This window comes from Sorghum bicolor, chromosome 5 (genome assembly GCF_000003195.3).
Source record: "Sorghum bicolor cultivar BTx623 chromosome 5, Sorghum_bicolor_NCBIv3, whole genome shotgun sequence".
Lineage (NCBI taxonomy): Eukaryota > Viridiplantae > Streptophyta > Magnoliopsida > Poales > Poaceae > Sorghum > Sorghum bicolor.
Window position 1 is genome coordinate 3358661 of NC_012874.2, and position 24508 is coordinate 3383168.

At 41.6% G+C, this 24508-nt stretch overlaps 2 protein-coding genes across 2 annotated transcripts; one reads left to right on the forward strand and one right to left on the reverse strand.

Annotated features, from left to right (window-relative positions):
* LOC110435732 lies at positions 7300-8701 on the forward strand. The gene is made up of 2 exons (XM_021461698.1): positions 7300-7652; positions 7737-8701. The coding sequence occupies exons 1-2, from the start codon at positions 7397-7399 to the stop codon at positions 8540-8542; spliced, it is 1062 nt and encodes a 353-aa protein (XP_021317373.1). The 5' UTR covers positions 7300-7396; the 3' UTR covers positions 8543-8701.
* Positions 20073-21810, reverse strand: LOC8058537 (cytochrome P450 94C1). Its single transcript, XM_002450232.2, has one exon. It carries the CDS (start codon positions 21739-21741, stop codon positions 20212-20214), a length of 1530 nt encoding a protein of 509 aa, XP_002450277.1. The 5' UTR covers positions 21742-21810; the 3' UTR covers positions 20073-20211.

Sequence of the window (24508 nt, forward strand, 5' to 3'; positions counted from 1 at the left end):
GACCTATATATATTACTATTATCTCTAAGGTCACATTAGAAGTAATAATATTAGGCCATTTTTTGGAGCTCTGATCGTCTTGCACTCCTCCGTATAATATATACTCCTTCTATCCTAAAATAAGTGATGTTTTAGTTGGTCCTAAGTTAAACTATTTTAAGTTTGACCAAATTTATACAGAAAAGTAGTAATATTTTTATTCCGAATAAATATTATTAAATTTACCATGAAATATATTTTTGTCTATTCTACCTATTTGGTGTCATAAATATTGATGTTCTTTCCTAAAATTTAAACAAACTTAAAATGGTTTGACTTAGGATAAATCCAAATCATTTATTTTGGGAGAGAGGGAGAGTAGTAGTATGCTATTTCTCATCTCAAAATAAATTGAAACCATATAAAACCTTTTTTTTTGCTTCACAGGTTATAGCTTTATAGCTTTTGTAAACAGAGTTCAAAGGTGTTTCACCTTAAAAGGCCCGTCCTGATGTCCTATTTACCACTTCAACAGGAAGGATTGGACAGCCCCCCAAATTCATCAAGCCATCCGAGCCTTCATGACCCAAAATGAACAAAAACCCCCCAGACTTCGTCTCAGTTTGTTCAAAATCTAGGTAATCAACTTTCAATTTTGCAGGCTCACCTCCAACAGCCAACAATGCACTCCTGCCCCTACCCAGCAAGCCTCCAAGGCTCAAGATGTTATGTTGATGCCATAGTAACCTCTGATGATCAGAACATAAACACTAACATTGCAGGTCTAGGCATCTTTATCCTAAATTTTTAGGTTCAGCCGCTTCAAGCCATCTATGTCAAAGCACAACTTCAGCGTTCCCACTCCGTTCTTATGGGTGAAGCTGCAGCCCTAGCTCTTGGAGCATCGTTTGTCCAGGCTCTTCAGATTCCATATTGCAATTTTCTTTCAGATTCCCAGCAACTGGTGCATTTCCTTCATCAGGAGAATCGACAGAACCCGCCCCAGTGGAGAATCAAACCGTTTACACAGGTTTTCACCAATACTGCGGCCACAATACAAACTTAGCTCTTCAAGATCAACAGAAATCAAAATACAACAGCTGATACTTTAGCAAAACAGGCCCAAAGCTCCATGCTTACATTTCAAAACTGTGATTGTACCAGGCCTCTATGTGGCCCCATTTGTACTTTGTTTCAGGCTCTACTTCAAGTAGACCTCAACTCTGTATCCATCTTAGCAGCTTCCTGCTGCGGGTAATAAATTTTATTGCAATTGTCAAAAAAAAAAAGAATCCCATGAGGCTATGATATAAAACTTTAGCTCTTGATAACTAATTTTGCTACTGTTTTCATCCTAAAGCAGTGAGCATGAGCTTGTTGGAGCTGTTCTGACGGTGAGGGAAGACTGACCGATCGAGTGAGCTGAGGGACAACAAGGGGAGAGCACTGGTGGTGGTGGCACGCGCTTGGCCTGCGTTGTGCGGCTCGCTCGCTCCTTTTACTGGTGGCCTGGCCGGAGCGACACGTCTGACCGGCGACCGACGGGACGTGCGTGGTGCGCCGTGCCGGGCGGGCCACCCACGCGGGGCACCGGCCGGTCGCTCTCCGGCCGCGCGCCGGATCGGGACGGCCGGAATGAGGGCTCTGCTGGTCGCCGTCGTGGATTCGTGGCCGCACACGTGCACGACATAGGCCGGGACATGCCGCAGCAACTTGTGTGAACTGAATCAGTGTCCTCGCCATTCCATTTCCATTGATTCGGTCTGCATGTTGCTACATACTCGTTTGATTCGTTTTCGTTTCTTGAGAAATAATTTTAATTAAATATATATAAAAAATACTAATATTATAATATAAAATTAGTATATTTAAATTTAATTTTTTAATAAATTTATTTAAAAATATAAGTATTGTATATATTTTTTATAAATCAAGTTAAAGTTGTTCGCAAAACGTAACGACCAAAATTTAGGACTGAGAGAGTATTGCAGCATGGTAATGTCTCATGTGTGTCCATCAGCACCTCGATCGCGTCCAGCAGTGTACCGTGTAGTAGGTGTGCTAGGATAGCCAGTAGCCAGTGCACCGTGGCCGCCAAATAAATTTTACTGCTTTATTCTCCTATAATTCAGATATTATTATCTTTGACCTTTTTTTCCTAAAAAAATATTATAGTTTCACAGCATTCGAATTATAGATCATGAAAGTATTTCTTATAGCTAGTGAATCCAAAAACATATGCACCATGTTATGAACTTATCTATTATTTTTAAAATTGATGGTTAACAATACAAATATTTGATTTAGAGTAAAGCTAATACGGCATGTAAATAAAAACGGAAAGAATAATACTTCCTACGTCTCAACATGAACACACTTGTAGGATTTTTGCAAAAAAAAAAGAAAAGATATCTGCTACAACAAGGTGGCCGGACCATACAGGCCTTGTTTAATTCCCACCAAAAATCAAAAAGTTTTCAAGATTCTCCGTCACATCGAATCTTGCGGCACATGCATTAAGCATTAAATATAGACGAAAATAAAAACTAATTACACAATTAGTTTGTAAATCACGAGACAAATCTTTTGATCTTAGTTAGTCCATGATTGAACAATATTTACACAGACAAACGAAAGTGCTGTAGTAGCAAAATCCAAAGACATTTCACATCTAAACAAGGCCTTAGAAGTGCACTCTTTTTTAGAACATATATACTACTTCCTGTGCTGTGATTTTAATTGTACATAATTTAACTTTACAAGGAGCTAGGTGGACCATACTCTACATAGATAAGCCCTGACTGAAATTAAACGAGACATAAACACCGCACCAACTCCATGTACGGGGAAATGTTTTATTACCATGTCCTCCTCTGTCCTCTCCTAATCACCACCACCAATCAGCAGGAGAGGAGACCGCGTGTCTGCTGACGATTCAGAGTGACGTCCACGGACTGAAACATCGACGTGGGACACTGCTATGCAATGCAGGCCGTCGTTTTCGGTGCAAAAACACTCACACACGAATTTGCCTGATAATGTAATTGACTCTTTTCTACTACCGTGACAGCCCCACACCACACAAATACTAGCTTGACAGGCCCCGACAAAAGCAACAAATATAGTCCTTCTGTTTCGAATTATAAGTTATAATAACTTTTTTAGAGATTTAAACATTTAAAGTTTAACTAAAATTATAGAATTTTTTATAAAAGAATCTAATATAAAATTGATATATTATGAAAATATAATTAATGAAGAATCTAATAGTGCTTCGGTATTATAAATGTTATTGTATTATACAAATTCGATATGCTTTGACTATAAAAAAATAGAATAACTCATAATTTAAGATAGATGGAGTAGGTTAAACTAGCTTGACAGCTATGTAGTACCTTAACTACTGTCGTGACCAAGTGTCGCTCATAGCTTTTGATTTTTGTATGGATTTATACATTAACTTCTTTTGACCAAGTACCTAGGTAGATGCACACCGTATTTTTTTTAAAGGAGAGCACCGGAAATAAGAAAACAACAAACACCACTCTAAAACAACAAACATAACTCATAATTTAAGATAGAAGAAGTCTTTTTAAGTGTTCTTTTTTCATATTTACTCCCATCCAAAAATAGTTTGCAATCGATATGTTTTATGGAACATGTTTGGCCACGTTTTCAATTCATGGTGGCCCTGGCCTGGCCCAGGGTTTGACTCTTGCTAGCTGCCCTGTCGTCGGAGTCTCCTCACCTGCTCCCCAGATAACAGGTCCATCAGTCCAAGCTGTGAGCTGGATACCCCCTTAAAATAAACATTACTGTACTACTATAGAACCCAATTGGGTGTCAGTGGCAGCTCGCGCCTTCGTCGCGGGCTCGCGGCACCGAAACATCTCGGCTTCTTCTTCTTCTTCTTTGGAACGCAAAAAGCCAAGACCTGGCTCTACGCTGGAACGGTGTTGGTCTTGATCAGGCTTGGTTTAGTTCCTATTTTTTTTTCATGAATATAGATTAAAAAAGTAATTAATTATATAGTTTATCTGTAATTTACGAGATGAATCTTTTTAAATCTAGTTAGTTTATGATTAGACAATAATTGTCAAATACAAACGAAAGTGCTACATTATCAAAACCAAAAAAAATTTCCAACTAAACAAGGTCTTAGTTTCTACCTAAAAGATTTTCATTCTATCCAATTAAATATTTAAACACATCCATGAAACATTAAATTATACAGTTTGTATATATTTTACGAAATAACCTTTTTAAGTCTAATAATTCTATAATTTGTTTTAGTTATACATATGCAATAATATTTTTTTCCTTTTCATGAACTGGACGAGACATAACTTACAGGGTCCAGCTGTTGAGATGGACGTACATACGTCCGTCGCAGCAGCATGATTAATTTGAATCCCTCATGCAATCAACATTAGTCCACTTCCATTTTTTTATTGCGACATGGAATTCATCCATATTATGGTCACGTCATGACACAACCCACTCACGTATCATATGATATGCTGGAATACATAACTTATGCTGACAATTGCATACTCATTCCATTCTAAATTATAAAAAATATTTTAGTTTTTCTATATATTGGTTTTAGTGTATATTTAGACATACACTATACCTAAATGCATAAAAAAAGTTATAAACCTAGAAAAATCAGAATATCTTATAGTTTGAAATAAAGAAGTTTTTTTTTAATTATTGACGTACGTCTTAACTTATGCAGACCAAATTAAGGGCTTGCTTCGCATTGTAAAGCCATTTTTTTAAAAAAAAGATGAAAAACATCTTCATTAGCAACTTTCTAGATGAAGCTCAGCTATTTTGAAAAAATTATTTGACACATCAGTTTCACCAATAACTTTATACATGAATGAGAGAGAAATGAGGGAGAGAGTTAGATAAGCTATTTTTTTTAGATTCATCTCAACTCACAACAGCTCATGAAGCTATTATGAGCCGTGGCAAACAGGCCCTTAATCATATTGTTAACCGATAATTAGAATTAGAAATTAGTATTGACACATTGATGTATATTATGTCTCTTGCGGACTATTGTCTTTGGGGGCAATGTAAAGCACCAGGAGCTCAAGTTTCTATACTTAAAGTTCATTGATAGTCAGGTCAGCAACTTCAAATACACGTAGTTTTGGTAGGGGCCATGGAGCCATCTGCAACTTCAAATACACGTATATTTTGGTTTATTTGGATTGGCTTTTGAACTAATGTAGCATCCCTGTACGTAAGCCAACAAAAGCTCTTCTGAGATAGCAAAATCTCAAGCCAAACAGCATGGAAACGACTAAGGCTCCGTTCGTTTACTACGGAACGGATCATTCCATGCCTGGAATGGTTCCGACGTTATAGCAATTTATGAAGAAAACCATTATTCAGCTAGGAATGATTCCCAAATAACGAGGCCTAAAATGTTTATGGACGGCTGGGACTCCTGGAGTAGTAGAATCAAACGTGAATGTACATTTTCCTTATTTTTGAGGAAATATAACAATAATATGTGTCAAGGAGAGGATAATAAGATTTTACTATATGCAATACCACTCTATCTCCCTTCATCTTTTCCTCAAATGAAGGCATGGACTTTAATTCGTCCTCAATCCAGATGAATAGATATAGGACAATAATGAGACTGCTAAGCATACGTGTCAGCGTACGTAATCAGAAACAGACGACACCTAGCATCTAAGGAGCGTAAATGGTGTTAATTTGCTTCATTGAGTAGGCTCTGGCTGTCAAGCACATGTGACACACATCTCTTCTTGAAGGAATTGGCAAATGTATGCCGCCGTCCTGTTTACGTGGTTAGAGCAGCTCCAAGATTTTCTCTATACCATCCTTCCTTATCGGATGAAAAAAAAGATAAAAAGAGTGATTTTTATTCAAATGACTCTTCAAAAGATGATTTAGGGAATGAATTTAAGATAAGAAAGACATTTGGAGATGCTCTTACTAGTAGAAAAGCTCAGCTTAGATGATTTGAAGATTGCCAAATCAAGTGTTTTTTTAAAAACTTATCTCGCACCAAATAACGTAAACAAATGAACTTTAGTATCTAATTAAGCATAGCCCTAGCAGCCTGACCCTGAAAACCTGCAACAACAACAACGAACGAATCAAAAAGGTTCAGAGAAAGCATCTGGCACAATAAATTGAAACAAAGAAAAATGAAATATACAATAAATTGAAACAAAGAAAAATGAAAATAAACAAGCAGGCTAGAGAAAAGGAAACGAAGAAAGAAAGGAGAATGCCCAGAAGGAAAATAAAGGCCTCGGAAAAGATTGAAGCCGTTAGGTAGGAGATAAGGCCTAAGAAATAAAGCACTGTAGTGGGGAATAAAAAGCAGCCCACAATGCTTAAAACTTTGTAGCCCAAACTGAGCACTAATCTTTTGTACATCTAGCGGCCCAAAATTCACCTGAAAAGATATAACAATTAGCCTGTTGTTTGTTTAGAAATTTGGTTTATTTGGATTGGCTTTTGAATTTGAACTAATGTAGCCCATGCACGTGAGCCAACATCCTCGAGTAGTAGATCGAATCAAACGTGAATGTACTACGTTTTCCTTATTTTCGAATCAAGGTACGATTTGATGTGTCAAGACGAGGATAAGATTCCACTATGCAACACCACTCCATCTCCGGCCCTTCATCTTTTCCTCAAATGAAAGCATGGACTTTAATTCGTCCTCAATCCAGATGAATGAATATATAGGACAATAATGAGACTGCTAAGTGTACGTGTCAGCGTACGTAATGAGCAACAGGAGACACGTCTAGCATCTAAGCAGCGTAATTAGGGTTAATTTTGCTTCACTGAGTATGCTGTCAAGCACAGCATGTGTCTAGCGCCGATGTCTCTTGAAGGAATAGGCATATGTACGCTGCGCCGTCCTGTGCGTGTATTAGTATTACTACTGGTATAGAAAAGCTCAGCTTAGACGCTTGAATTTATAAATGCTTTTGCATTCTTTCAAATCAAGTGTTTTTTAAACTTATCTTATTAAACACCAAATAATTAACGTACACTAACGAAATTTAGCATCTAATAGTCCTAGCAGCCTGACCCTGAAAATCTGCAACGAAGGAATAATTAATGAAAATGGTTCAGAGAACTTGAAAGATCCTATACAACATAAATTAAATGTAATCGTCTGGCGGTCTAATTGAGTTCGATATACGCATGAACCTATGCCACGCAAAGCCACATTTCAGGCGGTATCAAGATATATAGCTAGGCTGCATCTTCAAATGTACTCCTACTCCTACACCACGAAGCTCGATCATCAGCCGCCTATAAATTACCATCTCATCTCAGTGCATCTTCACACAGCATCTCGCCGTCACCGGAAAAGCCGCCGCAAACAGCTAGCGCACAGTCGTCGTCCATGCAAATGGCCAGGCTGGGAGCACTGCTTCCGCTGCTGGCCATGGCGGCCGTCCTCCTGCTCGCCGTCGCGGCCACCACCGCGCCTTCCGACAGGCCACCCAAGGCGCAGGGTCCCAAGCCGAAGCCGAAGCCCATGAAGGTGAAGTGCCACCACCGTAAGCTCTACCCTTACTGCACCGCCAAGCCCATGGAGTGCCCCGCCGCCTGTTCCCAGTCATGCTACGCCGACTGCAGCTCCTGCAAACCCGTCTGCGGTGAGCACCGTCGCTTCGTCTTTGTTGATGCTCATGTCTCTGATGAGTCTCTAACAAACTGGGGTATCGATCGATCGCATGCAGTGTGCAGCGTGCCGGGGGCGTGCGGCGACCCGCGCTTCATCGGCGGCGACGGCAACGCCTTCTACTTCCACGGCCGGCGAGACGCCGACTTCTGCGTGGTCTCCGACCGCGACCTCCACATCAACGCCCACTTCATCGGCAAGCGCGGCGCGGACGGCATGTCGCGGGACTTCACGTGGATCCAGGCCATCGCCGTGCTCTTCGACGGCGGCCACCACCAGCTCTACGTCGGCGCCAGGAAGACCGCCGCCGGCGCGTGGGACGACGACGTCGACCGCATGGAGCTCACCCTGGACGGCGAGCCCGTGAACCTCCCAGAGGGAGCCGACGCCACGTGGACCTCCGCCACCGTGCCGGCGCTGTCCATCACCCGCACCAGGGCCGCCAACGGCGTGCTCGTCGCGCTCGCCGGCAGGTTCAGCATCAGGGCCAACGCCGTGCCCATCACCGACGAGGAGTCGAGGGTGCACCGGTACGGCGTCACGGCCGACGACTGCCTCGCGCACCTCGACCTGGCCTTCAAGTTCGACGCGCTCACCGGCGACGTGCACGGCGTGGTCGGACAGACGTACCGCCCCGACTACGTGAACGGGTTCGATGTCAAGGCGTCCATGCCCACCATGGGAGGGGAGGGCAACTTCACCACGTCCAGCCTCTTCGCCGCCGACTGCGCCGTGGCGCGTTTTGCGCCTGGCGGTGGTCGTCCCGGTGACGACGATGGCGTCGCTATGGTGTCAGAGGCAGAGCTCGCTGGCATCACCTGTGCCAGTGGCATGAGCGGCCAAGGCGTGGTGTGCAAGAAGTAACGAAAGGCAAGGTGTGCTTCTATACTTATTTGTACGCCGAAGAAAGAACCAGAGTTGGGTAAACTATATATATGATGATGATGTCGGAGTTGTTTAAGCAATAATCAATGTAATCCTATGACATTCACACAGTAATAAAGTGTGGCCATTATTGGTTGATGTATTCATATATATATATATATATAGACCAACTATATTTGTGGCAAGTTTTTCCTTGCACCCTTGTTAAATGTTTTATTTTTCAGATATAAATGTTCTATTGTAATACCCGATTTTAAGGACAAAACCAGATATACACCATATGTGAGTGTTTGAAGCCAAATCTCACATATAGCTACAAATAAGGGGTAATATCAAAAGACAATGCATAAATATATAACGTACTTAGTATAAAGGAGATAACCTTTGATAGCAAACAGCGGATAGACAACTCCACACTTCGGGTATTAACTCCACTCTACAGGATCCAACTGACTGGTTGATCACAAGCCTAAACTTCTCCTGAGGTTTGGGGGAAATAGCAAGAGTGAGTCCATGTCGAACTCCACAAGTATAGCAACTAGATTGTATATATCCCACAATCTCATGATCAATGTGACATAAATAATGTAGAGCATTAAATAATAAATAATGAACATATATAACACACAAGAATCATCACCCTTAATGTAGATGTCCCCAAGGTCGCTCCTGACCGTGAGCTCGGCTAGTATACTAGTTTTTAACCCTCTGCAGAGGTTGCACATCTTTACCCATGAGTCATGATTTACCCTTTCGCCCGAGGTGATCAGCCTCTTAACCCACTTCCAAGGAAGGTCGGCAGGGATCACTATGAAGCCTTTCAAAAGTTCGTCTAACATGTTAGGGCCGCAAGGTTTCCTTTGCGCGCAGATATAGAGCCCCCCTTCCGATGGCACAATGACTCGCAGCCTATACACATACAGACAGAGGCCACACTATACCCAAAACGGTTCAGCCCCTCCGCCCTTTCGGGTAACCTCTAACAAGCTAGAAAAGGTCTTCATACTGAGCTAAAGCCAGAGCCATTATAGCCCTCATGGTTGCACTGTTGTCCCGGGTGATCACGTACAGATAAATCATCAAGTTGCTAAAAAGTCATTTTTATCGTTTATTACTTAACATTAATCTAGTCACAGGATCATGGTCACAGAAATAAAATCCAAATGCTATACTTGCCTTTATCCAATTGCTCTTGCTTATCCTTTTGATTTTAGTGGTCTTACTTGTCCAGGGCTCTGACCTTGATCACCAAAAACTGCTTTCCGACTAAACTCGATCATCGATCATCAACACGCAGACAATCGGAGACAACATACACGAAGCAAACAAGGCTACAATTAGAACAGTACACCAACACTAGCAAAACAATATGAAAAATTTATAAAAGTTTTCTACGCATCACTACGATCACACAGACGTGAAAAGCACTCTAATTTGATCCACGGTCATGAAAATGCAAGAAACATCGAGGTCGAAGCTACGGTGTAAAAAGAACGACTAACAGGAGATCTATATTATAAAATAAATAATTACGAGCTCGATTTATTTTAGTTGAGCAAAACCATGTGAAGGTTATTAACTCAAGTTAGTCACGTCATACTTTCATTTTAGAAAATCAAGTTAACTAATCATATTTCATTTAGAAATATATATGTAGCATTTTAGATTAATTAAACTTAATTTGTTAGAAGAAATTAAATATGTGAGAACATCTGTTTAAATTGCAAATAACTCGAGTTGAATATAATCAAATTATAATTTTTAAACACATTAGTGATAGTAATTAAATCATTTTAATATTTGCATATATAATATCGAAGTGTAACTACTATGTTATTTTTATTTTTAGATTGTAAAATGAATCATACTCATAATAATTAATAATTAATTATGTATAGAGACATGTGATAAATTAACACTACTACATACGAAACTAATGAACGGAGCTACAAAGACAAACAGTAAAAGACTTCTTAAGCGGAATTAACTATAGTCTTTGGGAATTAACAAGAAAATCAAAGGATTAAAAAGAGAGGAGCAGATATGTACCATCTTGAACAACACTGGTACTCCTCTTGAGCGCATCTAGCAAAGTCTGCTATTTTTTTTTCCCACCAAGAGAAGTGAAACTATTGGATCAGAACACCAACTCGGCAGCAGCCTGATGGCATGCAGCAGCAGCCCGTGTGTGCGACAAAAATTCATCATGATCCTCTGGCTAGGAACGGTAACGCACAGCAGCAACAGGAGGATGGATTTTTCCTCGTCCTGAACTGCAGCGGCAGCGCACGCACTCACGACTTTTGATGGTGATGATGGAGGATTTTGGCGATGAACGAAGCCGGCGGCGCTGGACATTAATTAGGGCTAAAGATAGATGAGGCACCGGGAGAGAAATAAGTCGTGGGTCACTTATATACGCAAGAGAGAGTCACAATTATGCTGAGGTACGGTGTCCATATATTTTTAGAAGTAGGATAGCAAAACAAAGACAGGACAGGCAAGTATGCAAGGGAACCGGAGAGATATACTCAGGTTCCACGATGGCTCATGCCGGCGACACTGGCCAATTTGGACGGTGTGCTGATGAAGGAAACAGATGATATAGCTCACACATGGACTAGGTCTATGCCAAAGTGGGGCCATGTGATGGATTGGGATATGATTGACTAGCTTAGTCTCAAGGATTTGGAAGAGATACAATCGACCAAAAAAAAATCATATTTTTAAAACTTTGTTCACTCTCAACACACAAATGTGCAACAAGCAAAAATCATACTATGCATCAGCATGTATGTACAATAATGTTGCTAAGCCTTATGATAACTTTTATTTTAAAGAAAAATATTATTCTTGCTATATTTTCATGAGCACAAAAACAACAAATTAAATTATTTTAGCTCTATTTTCAAAGAAGCAAAATTTAGGGTGTTACATCTATAAATGACATTAACATAGTGGAGTAGGCAAGTAGCATAAATATTTGGAAGAGTGCTACTTCATATTCATAAACAATACATATTTGTAAATCTTCTTAATAGTTGTGTTTACATTGACAAGTTCAACCCCAACCATATGATTAATAACCATCAATCCAGAATTCTAAATTAATGAGTTATAGAAAAAAGGCAGTGCCAAAAAACGATTATTCATATACAGTACATATTTGTAAATCTCCTTAATAGTTGTGTTTACATTGCCAAGTTGCCCATATGATTAAGAACCATCAATCCAGAACTGTAAATTAATGAGTTATAGAAAAAAGGCAGTACGATTAGGAGACAACATATTTAAGGGATTTGCTAAATTCAGGTGCATGAATTTTAGTTTCCTTTCACTGCAATTTTTTATTCTGAGAACAAAAAAACCCATTAGACAAAATCACAAACATGATAAAATCTGATATGTTTTAGCATAATGACATTTTAACAATTTATAATTAATTCTGTAGTCGAATAAGGACAGAAAAAATAAATATGTTATGATACAAAGACAAATAACATATCACAAAAGTGACAATTTACTTGTACTAATTGGTAACCCTGTTTGGTTCCCTTGCTAAATTTTAGCGAGCTAAATTTTAGTCACTTTAGTAGCTAAAGTTCCAAACACATTAACTAAAAAGAGCTAAAATAATTTAGTTCTATTAATCACTCAAGAGTAGCTAAAATAGTTTTAGCTAGCTAAAATAGTAAGGGGAACCAAACAGGCCCTAAGAATATTGCCTAAAATTGTGTTAAAATTCAGGCACCTGAAATATACGAGAGGTGTTTATTTAATTTATAGAGGTGGTTAAAAAGTGTTATGATCTCCCAAAATGCCTAGTGTTTTCAGAGTCGGATGGTTTGTTTATCGATCACAGGCATGAGGCATTTCTGTGAAAGGATTTTCGAACATGCATCTTAAAAAGACTGCCTTTGAAAATTGTCATTAACTGAAAATGAGGCCCAACCCAACATAAGTAGCCCGTATTAGCTGTATTTCCTCACACAAGTAGCCCAACGCATGGAAAGTCCAGTTGGACTTGGCCCAAGAAGGTATATATATATAGACGGCTGTAAAATTCTACTGGTACAAAAGAACATGTTTACTTTCTTGCAGGCGTTATACTCTGTTCTCAATATATATCCACAAAAGAGAATTTCTGTTCTAATTAAACTTGCTTGTCAATGTAATTGGAAACTCTTATCTTGGACTGAAATTACTTCAAATTATTCATTCCAAGTATATTTTCCACTTTGACATGTTTTTTAATGCAAACTTGATAATACTGTAAGTTTTTGGTTCCTAATTAGTTGTGACGAGTAGTTTCATCTCCTAATTGTAAATGTTAATTAAAAGAAATCGAGACCGGCAGACAATGCAAGATATATATGATGTGTTTGGTTACTTGGCTTCTTTCTAACCTAGTTCAGCGAGCCAATATAGAGTTGTTTGGTTGTCTACACTATCTAAACCTGGTTTGCATCTGGTTGTGTTTGGTTGGTTGGTTTGGCTGGGGTAGACTCACCTCCTCTTTACATGAGTAACTTCACTATCTTTTGTGGCAATTCATCGAGCACACGATGAGCGTCACTCCGGCGTGAACCAGAGCATGGGACGAGCCTAGTCCTGGTCGAGGGAGAGGGAGGGGAGGGGAGGGGAGGGGAGTGGGGGCTCGCCGGCGAGCAGCTAGGAGGAGGTGGGGGCTCGCCATCTTCATCTTGTACCTCGAGAGAGGTGGAGGTGGCGACACGACGGAGGCCGCGATGGCGGCCAGCAGCGCGCTGAAGCAGCTCACGCTCCCGGACCTTCGCCGCGACTGGACCTCTGCTGCTCCCGGCCAGCTGTGCGCTCCGGCGAGCCGCGACGACGACGAGCTGGATCCCCTCGCCCTCGCGCGGGGGATCTCGACCCGCTCCGCCGCCAGGCTCGCGCGCTCCGGTGAGCCGCGACGCGGATCCCGACCCGCTCTGCCGCCAGGCTCGCGCGCTCCGGCGAGCGCGACGCCGCTAGGCTCGCGCTGGATCTCGACCTTGCGCGCTCCGGCGAGCTGCGACGCCGATGAGCTGGATCCCGACCCGCTCCGCCGCCAGGCTCGCCGGCGTATCCCGCCACTTCCGCCACGAGGTCTCCCGGCTCCTCGAACGCGTTGACTCGCTCACCTTCCACGAGCTCCACTTCCCGGACCCTCTGCGGATTACCCCGCCGCTCCTCATCCGCCGCCCTCGCCCTCGCCCCGCACCGGTGCTGCTACCCCAAATCCAGGCGCAGCACGGCACCCTGGAGAGCTTGCTGCGTCGAGGCGTCACATCGGTCGAGGGCACCGGGAGGTCACTCGAACGAGTACAAGCGCTTGCCAGAGCCTGGCTCGGTTGGGAAGCCCAATTTGGGCTTTCAAAGCTGGCCAGACTATCTCTGTACGGCTGGCCCAAGTTGGCCATGCCCCAAGCCTTCTTCAACCAACCAAACACTTATTTTTTGTCCCAAATGACCTCTGGCCACATGTGGAATGCAACCAAACACACCCATAGTGGACTAAGTCACCATTTATGCTCTAGCTAGATGCTTGACTAATTGCTCGTAAGTTAAATTTCTCTATTTTCTAAATTTATAGAAAAATGTTCGATAATCTGTAATATTAAAAAATTAATCATGAAGTATGTACTGATATTGCATTTATTTAGTATTCGATGCACAATTTTTAAATTTAAAGAAATTTGAATTAGGAAAAAAATTACAACACACTATATTCTAATGAAACAAAGGAATTAAGTAACTTATACCTAGTCTGGCTAAATAATTAGAGATAAAAATACATTCCTCTTATCTTGTACTCCCTCTATTACGAAATCACGTTGTTCTAATTTTATCCGAAATCAAATTTCAAATTTGTCTGTCACCTAGTACATTTTAGGAGAGAGAGAGAGAGAGAGAGTAAACTAACACCATGACAACAGAATGACCAGTGTTATAGTGCCCTTAATTTAGTAAGAAAGGCGTATCAAATCTGTCCAACTTGGTCTAAACAACATAACGCAAGGGAATTGCGTGTCAGTCCAGCGCATATAAAAGATCGCAACACATGTTCCAATTCCAACGACTTAGGCAGCTGCTATCTTGTAATTTTAATTGTCTGGTTCAGAAGAAGGTCCAATTAAAAAGTCTACAGAAAAAGTGAGGAAAAAGAGATGCAACAACTTTCTTCTTAGGTCCTATTTGGCGTAGCTTCTCTAGCAGAGTTGTTTGGAGCTCACTAAAACCTATAGAGATGGATGTAGGATGGAGCTAAAAATAGTAGTTTCTCCTAGCCCTTTTTTCTAGATCTACTATAAAAAGTCATTTTTACCAATTTTTTAAAAAACAATTTCAGCTCCATCAATCAAATTGTCCGTGAAGCCGGAAAAAAACCCTACTCCACCAATAAAGCGTAGAGCTGTACGAAACGGCGGGCCTTAATATAAGGTTTATAATTCTATACTCTAACTTTGCCATTTAGAGTACCTCGTCTGGCACTGATGTATATTGTCGGTTGTCACCTTGGCCCTGTTTAGATTAGAGACGAAAAATTTTTGGGTGTCACATCGGATATGTCGGAAGGATGTCGGGAGGAGTTTTTAGAAACTAATAAAAAAACAAATTACATAGGTCGTCTGAAAATTGCAAGACAAATCTATTAAGCATAATTAATCTGTCATTAGCACATGTTGGTTACTGTAGCACTTAAGGCTAATCATAGACTTACTAGGCTTAAAAGATTCGTCTCGCGATTTTCAACCAAACTGTGTAATTAGTTTATTTTTTTTATCTATATTTAATGTTCCATGCATGTGTCTAAAGATTCGATGGGATGAATAGAAATTTTTTGGGTGGGAAACTAAACAGGGCTTACATTCCTGACTGTAGCATGTTGTTAACTGACTCTGCAATTCATCTGTGCAGCAAGCTACATGAAAAGAAAATATTATTGTGGCTAGGATGGCCTTGCTGGCTTGCTGCAGTCCCTGCAGATATACAAATCTGACGCCAGCAAGAAGAAAATTCAAGAAAGTGGTCCTGGATGCTTTGCTGCTGGAGCACTCCGACGGCATGCATTAGTTTTTGTTCTTGTGCTTGGCATATATATATATATATACGCAGGAGAAAAGGAAGGAATTCATAGTGCCGCAACATGCTCATTTGGACGGCAGTTTGCTCATAGTCAGAGAATTATTAGTGATATACTCCACTTTGCAGTCAGCACACGTGTGGATAAACAAATGGTACGGTAGTACTAAGGCCTTGTTTAGTTCCCAAAAAATTTTGCAAAATTTTTCAGATTCTCCGTCACATCGAATCTTTAGATGCATGCATGGAGTATTAAATATAGACGAAAATAAAAACTAATTGCATAATTTGGTCGGAATTGACGAAACGAATCTTTTGAGTCTAGTTAGTCCATGATTGAATAATATTTGTCAAATACAAACGAAAGTGCTACAGTGCCTGTTTTGCAAAATTTTTTGGAACTAAACAAGGCCTAAACACACAACGCTAAAGGTGATAAAGCAGTTTTTTAGTTCATTTTTTAAGAAAGAAAAGGACAAAGCATATTTTGCAGGTCACGTCTGTTAACAGCACCCATGCATTCTATTCTTACTGACCCAGCTTGCTTCAACTTCTTAACCATTCAAACTTTTACAAGATTGCTACATTGCCTCAGAGAGTTGTGGACAAGTAGCCAACATGCCAAAACCACATATCCTCCAACTTCATCATTGAAGGATATACTCCATCCATCCTATAATATAGTGTATTCTATAATTTTTAGGACAGATTAAGAGAGAATACAAAAGACGTATGTGCTCTCACTTTGTTTCCAAATAAGATGCTATCATCAATAAGATTAGTGGTGATTGGTTGACAAATGGAAAATTTTAAATGCAAAACTGGTTTCTGGCTTTTGGAATGCCTTATATTAGAGGATAAATTTTGAATGATAGAATGTGCTATATTATTACAGGGATGGAGGGATCATGAGCCACCATCTGTCTTTTCCCTCAAATTGTAAGAAGGTTCAGCAACTAACCAATGTAATCCTGTAGAAACTACACATGCCATAGCCATGTGTATGGCTTGCATTGGACACCTTTCCTAACAACTGGTAGCTTTCTTGCCATTGCTGGCAATATGACGGTGATTTCACTTCGCACGTTGCAATTGCAGATGAAGCTGTCTGAGTCGGCACCGACTAGGATCTGGCATGCTAATATATATTTTTTTCATGGACACGGTGCATCAGTTGAGTTTCCCAACTCCCATCAGCGACTAATTGCGTCGGAAGCAAGTACGCAATCAATAATTGATGAGGTATATCAGGTTTGTCTAGATAATTAATTGGCCGTCAGTGACGTGGATGACAGTGAGCTGGCTGTTAAACTATGAAACCGGCCACTGTATTTCAATTTTCAAGCCGTATTGTCTGGAATATGAGATGGAGAAGTGCTGGGAAGATTCCAAGAAAAAAGATATGTATCTCTTCCAAAACTAATTCAGAGAAAAAAAGGACACCTGGAGAAAAACTGCGCACGAGAAAGGGAGACTTTCTAGAGGATAGCATATTGCCTAGGTCATCTTGGGAACTCAAGAGTCAATTTTTGCAGCACGTTTAAGGTCTTTTCTTTTTATTTGCTTATTATCCAGTAGAGTAACAACCGTGTTCTTCTTATTGTAATGAAACAAAGGAATTATGTAATTAATACCTAGTCTGACTAAATAAGTAGTGATAAAATGTAAATTTAATCTTCTTATCTTGTGCTCCCTCTATTCCAAAATGCAGGTTGTTTTAGTTTTATCTTAAATCAAATTTCAAACTTTTGTCTGTCACCTACATTCTAAGAATGGAAAGAGGAATTAACAGCCTAACAATAGACCCACCAGTGTTATAGTGGCCTTAATCCAGGAAGAAATTAAAGGCATATGCATATCAAATCTGTCCAACTTGGTCTAGACAACATGACGCAAGGAAATCGGTGTCCAAGTTAACACGTATTCCAAGAACATAAAAAAAACACATGTTTCAATTCCACTGACTTGTACAGTGGGCAGAAGGACATTCATAATTTTGATTGTTTGTTTAGTATTGCCGGAAGTTAAACGAGGCAGCTGCTATCTTGTAAGTTGTAATTGTATGGTTCAGAGGAAGATCTAAAGAAGTCTATTGGCCCACAGGAAAAGAGATCGAGAGAAAAAAGTTGCTGGCTTGATGCAAATTATATAGTACTCCCTCCATTCCAAATTATAAGACATTTTGGCTTTTCTAGATATGTTACTTTTACTATGTATCTAGACATATAGTGTACATAGTGTATACCAAAAGCCATTGTATTCAGAAAACCCAAAACATCTTCTAATTTGGAATGAGAGAGTGCTTTGCAGTCAGCATACGTGTGGATAAGAAAATGGTAGTTCTACATGCTAATGGCAACAAGGCACATTTTGCTGCTCACGTCTGAAAACAACGTCCATTCAATTCGGTTAGGATAACAGGAGGCATGTGGGAGTGAGAGACACTGCAGGAACACGCGATGGATAGGATTAGGAAGATCCAGCTTGCTTCAACTTTGTAACCACACAAACATTTACAAGATGGCTACATTGCCTTAGAGTTGTGGACAAGTAGCCAACATGCCATGCCGAAACCACATATCCTCCAACTTCATCAGTGAAGGATGCATGAGCTACCATCTCGTCTTTTTCCTCAAATGACTGGACACAAATGGTAAGAAGGTTCAGCAACTAACCATCGTAATCCTATAGAAATTACACATGCCATGGCCATGTGTGTCGCTTTCATTGGACACCTTTTGTAACAACTGGTTGTTTTCTTGCGGATTTTGGTCTATGATGGTGATTTTATTGCGCACGTTGCAGATGAAGCTGTCAACTTGCTCTGAAAAAAAAATAAAAGAAAAGAAGATGACCCTGTCCACTTGGCACCGACTAGGATGACCTGGTATGCTAATATTTTTTTTTTCATGGACATGATGCATCAGTTGAGTTTCCCAAATCCCATCAGTGACTAATTGTGTCGGAAGCAAGTACGCAGTCAATAATTGGGGCGTCATATTTATTCAGATGTTTGGTTGTCAATGACGCAGATGACAATGAGTTAGCTGTTAAACTATGAACAAAAGGACAGGGTGCGACTGTACTTCAAGCCGTATTGTCTGATTTTTTTTTTAGGTAAGGGCCTTGTTTAGTTCCAAAATTTTTTACAAAATAGGAATAGTAGCACTTTCGTTTGTATTTTGTATTTGATAAATATTGTTTGATCATGGACTAACTAGACTCAGAAGATTTGTCTCGCAAATTACATGTAAACTGTATAATTAGTTATTTATTTTATCTATATTTAGTGTTTTATGCATGTACCGCAAGATTTGATGTGATTGAGAATCTGAGAAATTCTACAAAATATTTTGGGAACTAAACAAGGCCAATGTATTGTCTGAAACATGAGTTGGAGAAGTGCTGGGAAGATTCAAAGAAAAATGATAAGCATCTCTTCCAAAAACAATTCAAAGAAAAAAGGACACCGGGAGAAAAACTGGGCAAGAAAAAGGGGAGACTTTCTAGAGGATAGCATGATGCCTATCTCATCTTGGGAAGTTGGTGTCAATTTTTGCAGCACGTTTAAGGCTTATGCTTCTGCTTATCCAGAAGAGCAACACTGAATTCTTATTCTAGCGTACGAGTACCGCAACTATTCTTCAATCCGACGATGGCAAAGAGAAGATGTATGAGTCCACTTTCACATCGGCTAAAAGTTCATCAGCAATTCAGCATCTCAGCATTCCTTAGGGCGAAGAAAAGATATTTCCTTTGGATTGATTCATGGCTACAAAGCATTGTTGTGATCCTGCTTATCTTTTTTTCCTCCTTCTTGCTGGACCTGTTTTGTTTGTTTTAATAAAGTCAGTAGGGAAGCTTCCTCGACCTCCTGTTTGGCTCAAGATTCAGCATCTCACTCAGCAGCATCACATTCACCAGTGTGTGCAAACACAAACTGCAGAGTGGATCCTACGTTGAAGATTTAGGCATTGAAATTAGCAGAGGGACCATCCTGTTACTGTTTATGTACAGTTTCCTTCGTTACACAACTCATCCTGTTGGGCCAGTTCTAGCTCTTCCATTGATTTCTCACCAGGAATTCAGGACGGCCTGAAACTCTGAATCTGATGGAAACTACTTGGCAAGTTGGAAAGTGACTAAAAATCCCTGCATGAAGCTGATGCTGGCTTCTTTCGAAATATGGAGAGAAAAAAAGGCAGAGGTTCAAAAAGAAAAAAAAAACGAACTGGATCGCAGAACGGTATATGCAGTGCAAGGTTCACATGCAAGATTGTGAAGATGACTGAAAACAACTGGTAGCTAACACGCCAGTGCGCTCATCAAACTGTGGTTATAACAGTGTAGATTTCACAGTCTGCTCTCTGTTGCAGCATCAGAAACGTAACCAAGCGCACATGCATCAAATAGACCATGGTCATGGATGGAACTTCTGAATGAAGCTTTTGATTCAACTTGCTATTTCATTCCCTCTTGCAATTAGTCTATGCACAGTACACTGTTCCCTAAACAACTCTATCTAGTCTCTCTCTCTCTCTCTCTCTCTCTCTCTCTCTTTTTTAACGAACAACTCTCCTGATCCTCACTGGAAGGCCGCCGCTGATGGACGCGGTGAGCCCCGACACGAACTTGGGCGCGCAGGCGGCGTTGCCACCGTCCCCGACGACCTCGACGTCGAACGCTCTCACCACGGCCACCGCGACCGCCTTCATCTCGGTGACGGCGAGCTCCTTGCCGAGGCAGACGCGGAGGCCCGCCTGGAACACGGGGTACCTGTACAGGCTCTCGGGCACGAACGTCCCGCCGGGTCCGGTGAGCCACCGGTCGGGGCGGAACGCGCCGTGGTCGGCGCCCCAGATGCGCGGCATCCGGCCCATGGCGTAGGGGTGGTACGTCACGCGCGTGCCGCCGGCGACGTAGGTGCCGTCGGGGAGCACGTCGGAGCCCGCGCTGAACTTGGAGTCGAACTGCACCGGCGGGAACAGCCGCATGTTCTCGTACAGCACCGCGTGCGTGTAGTGCAGGCGCTTGAGGTGCTCGTACGTGAGCGCCGCGGTGGACTCGTCGCCGCCGGCGGCCTCCGCGCGCATGGCGGACGCCACGGCCGGGTTCTTGGACAGGAGCATGAAGAGCGTGGTGAGCGCGGAGGACACGGTGTCGCGCCCGGCCAGGAGGAAGCTGACCACGATGTCGCGGAGGTACTTGTCGTCGACGTCGTGGCGCGCGTCGCCGGACGAGGCCATGAACCGGGACAGGAGGTCGTGGCTGCCGGCGACGCCTAACTTCCGGCGTTCCCGGATCATGGCGGCCGAGAGCTCGTCGACGAGCTTGATGGCCTCCCTGAGCTCCCTCTCGGACCCGACGTTGAGCAGGCGCTTGGCTTTCCACAGCAGCGGCGACGCGGCGGCGCCGCGCATGGCGCAGAGGCGCGTGGCGGTGTCGAAGGCGTCGGCGAGCTTGGACACGGGCATCTCCAGGTCGAGGCACCCCGGGTCGAGGCCGAAGGAGATCTTGCAGATGGTGTCGAACGCGAAGCGACGGAACACGTCCTGCAGGTCGACGACCGCGCCAGCGTCGGCGGCGGAGGCGAGGACCGGGACGAGGCGGGACTCCACCTCCTGCGCGACGATCCCGAACGCGTAGGACCGGACGGCGACGCTGCCGAGCTCGAGGCTGGCCATCTTGCGCTGGTGGAGCCAGGCGTGGCCGTCGACGTTGAAGATGCCGCCGCCGAGGAGGTCCCCGAGCACCGCCGCGAAGGCTTTCCCCTTGGGGAAGTTGTCGAAGTTGGTCCGGAGCATGTACTCGACGTTGGCCGGGTTGGCGGTGACGGTGCAGCCGAGGACGTGGACGTGGACGGTGCCGGTGGGGGAGTCCCGGAGCAGGTGCGCGTACCAGTCGCCGAGGTTGGTGAAGTCCCGCGCCCACGAACCCGTCAGGTACGCCCGGCAAACGTGGCAGCTGCACCAGGGCCACCGCCGGAGGAGCGTCAGCACGACGCCCAGCGCCGCCACGCAGAGCGCGGCGGCGAACAGGGCTGCGCCCAAGCACTGCGCCGCCCATGGCAGCGACGAGTCGGCTGCTTCCATGGCGGGCGCTTCTGCTCGTGGAAGAAGAGGGAGAAGGTGGGGAAATGTGTGCGGGGGTGGTTTGTGATGTGCGGCAGAAGACTGAGGCGGCTTGCCTGTATATATAACGTGGGCAGACCGGGAATATACGCACATGGGGCACGTGCGTTTTTGGATTAAGCAACGTTGGGATTGACTTTTTTGCCTTTTTTTATTTTGCGCGCTGTCATAGCTCAGGTCTTCCTCGTTGTGCTAACAGTTGATGGCAGGTGGGCCCACATGGTCGGAGAGAAAGGCGAGAAGCATGCATGCCCATTGCCTGCCCCCCAAGAGTGAAAGGTTATTTTTTTTTAACCTAAAAGAAAAGAAAAATGCTTCATTGGACTACGGTGCAATCAGTCCCTCCTGTCACAAGGAATGGAATTTTAGCAGTGTGTCATGTTTTTAGTACTTTAAGTTTAACCAATTATATAGACCAATATTTATGATATAAATAAATATCATTAGATTAATTAGAAATTAATTATAGAGTCATAAATGTACACTAATATTAGGTCAATATATTTTAAAATTGATAGAGTCACCATAGAAGACTATGTCTTTGAATCTGATGTCTCGAGTGATGTGTGTAACTGGAATAATTTTGTTTCCTTATGTAAGGCGTGTTTTCACTTCATCACTTAAATAAAAGGGTAAATATTACAACTTTTGACTAAAAGTTACTATATACTTCTTCTCCTGAAATGTAAGAGATCCATAGTTCAAAGTTTATGCCAAAATAGTATAGGTATTTTGGATTTTGAACCCTCTCTCGCTTCTATCTTTTTGGTGAGATTCCTTTTAAACTCAGCATCATCAACCAAATCAACCAACCAGTAATTAAGGAAAATAATAACTGAACTACTCCCTTCATCCTAATTAGTGAGGGGGTATGTGGTCTTTTAGCAGGTTCCTTACTTTATTGAAAAATCACTTATTATATTTTAGGACAAAGGGAGTAATTATTTAGTGTACTGAAATGACTAATAGATTATTTTTTAACGAGAATTTTAAGATGTTGCTTGATTTTTATATATTATTATATAAATTGGTAATATACTCCCTCTATCCCTTATTAACTGTCATTCTTGCTTCCTGAGAAGTCAAATGTACTCAACTTTGACCAAATATATATAAAAATATTCTAATATTTATGGTATATAATTAGTACCATTAGATAGATTATTGAATTTATTTTTATAATAAATTTATTTAAGATATAAATATTGCTAATATTTTCTATAGATCTAGTCAAACTTAAAGAAGTTTGACCAACACGCAAATCATAGTGACAAATAAATAAGGGCAGAGGGAGTATATTGTAATAAATCAAAAGGTCAACCCCAACTTTGAAGAGTCCCTTCTATTAAAAGGTTTGAGAGGAAGTCATTGAGCATGACCACCAGGAGTGATTTTCTTTTTAAAAAGGAATAATGCTTCACGTTCTACTCTGAACACGATACTGAGCAAATCTGTGTATTTCTTCAGATGTTGCCTCCAAGGCCATACCTATAAAGTTTTAAAAACGAAGATCAAAGATAGGGTTGGTTGGAGCCTCCAAGACCATGTCTTTAAAGTTTATTTTTTTCCACAATGCGTACATGCATAATCGTCGCTAGCACGTTATCTCTGTGATCGTCTTTGAAACATTGAACCCATATATTTTAAAATTGACAAAGTATCATATATGCGTCAAGGCCATGTCTTTAGAAACTTATATCTAGAAAAAGGAAGTGAGGGTAACACTGAAACATTTTTCTCTTTTATTGTAAGCCGTTTTTCATTTTGAAAGGTCAAAGTTTACAACTTTTAACTGAAAGCTAGTCATATATTGATTTGGTGTAAAAAAAGTTGCATTAATACATTCATCTTCAATATAGCAATTGGCACTAAAGGTTAAAAAAATCACTTTTGAAGACTTTCCTCTACTATAATACTCCTTACATTGTGAGGGTTAAAATATATTGGGTTTGGACCATCTTAAGGATTGAAAATATTAATTTGAACTGCGTGTGAGTCATGAATCCGGCAGTGGGACAAAGTCAAGTATTCTAACCACTGATCTTACATGTTTATATTTTCTTCTTGACTCTAAAAAATAGTGAAATGACATCATTTAGAGTCTGAACATTTTGAATTTGAATTTTAGAATACTTCCTCCATTCCAAATTATAAGAAGTTCTAGCTTTTTCTAGATACAAAGCTTTGGTTATGCACTTAATATATATATATATATATATTAGATGCATAATGAAAACAATATATTTAGAAAATCCGAAACGTCTTATAGTTTGAGATCGAGGGAGTACAAACTTTTGAGTTGGACTTACAAAATGCCCATGCGACATTGGAGTTGGCACTAACCAGGAGTACCTGTGACTTTGAGATCCCCGATGTTGTTGAACCTGGCCGCTGGTAAATCAGCCATGCATTTAATTTTACACTGAAATGGTCAAGCAAGAACACCTCTGAACAATTGAGATTGATGCTGACCTGAGAGGTCAAAATTAGGAATAGGTGTGGCCTTCTATGTTTTTTTAAATAAAATAAACGTATAAAATGGTTAAAAAATTAATAAGCTAGCTAGTTAGGTTTCTTGTTGTGGAACATGTTCACTTATATCCGCCCTACGTGGAGCCCGACTAGTGAGGACGCAAGGTTGAAGATGCCACTGCCTCGGGTCCTCGCCACGTTGGCGTGCCGACTGTTCTGTTTCTTGCCGCCTCTGGCCAGTGGCCCCTCCCTCTCT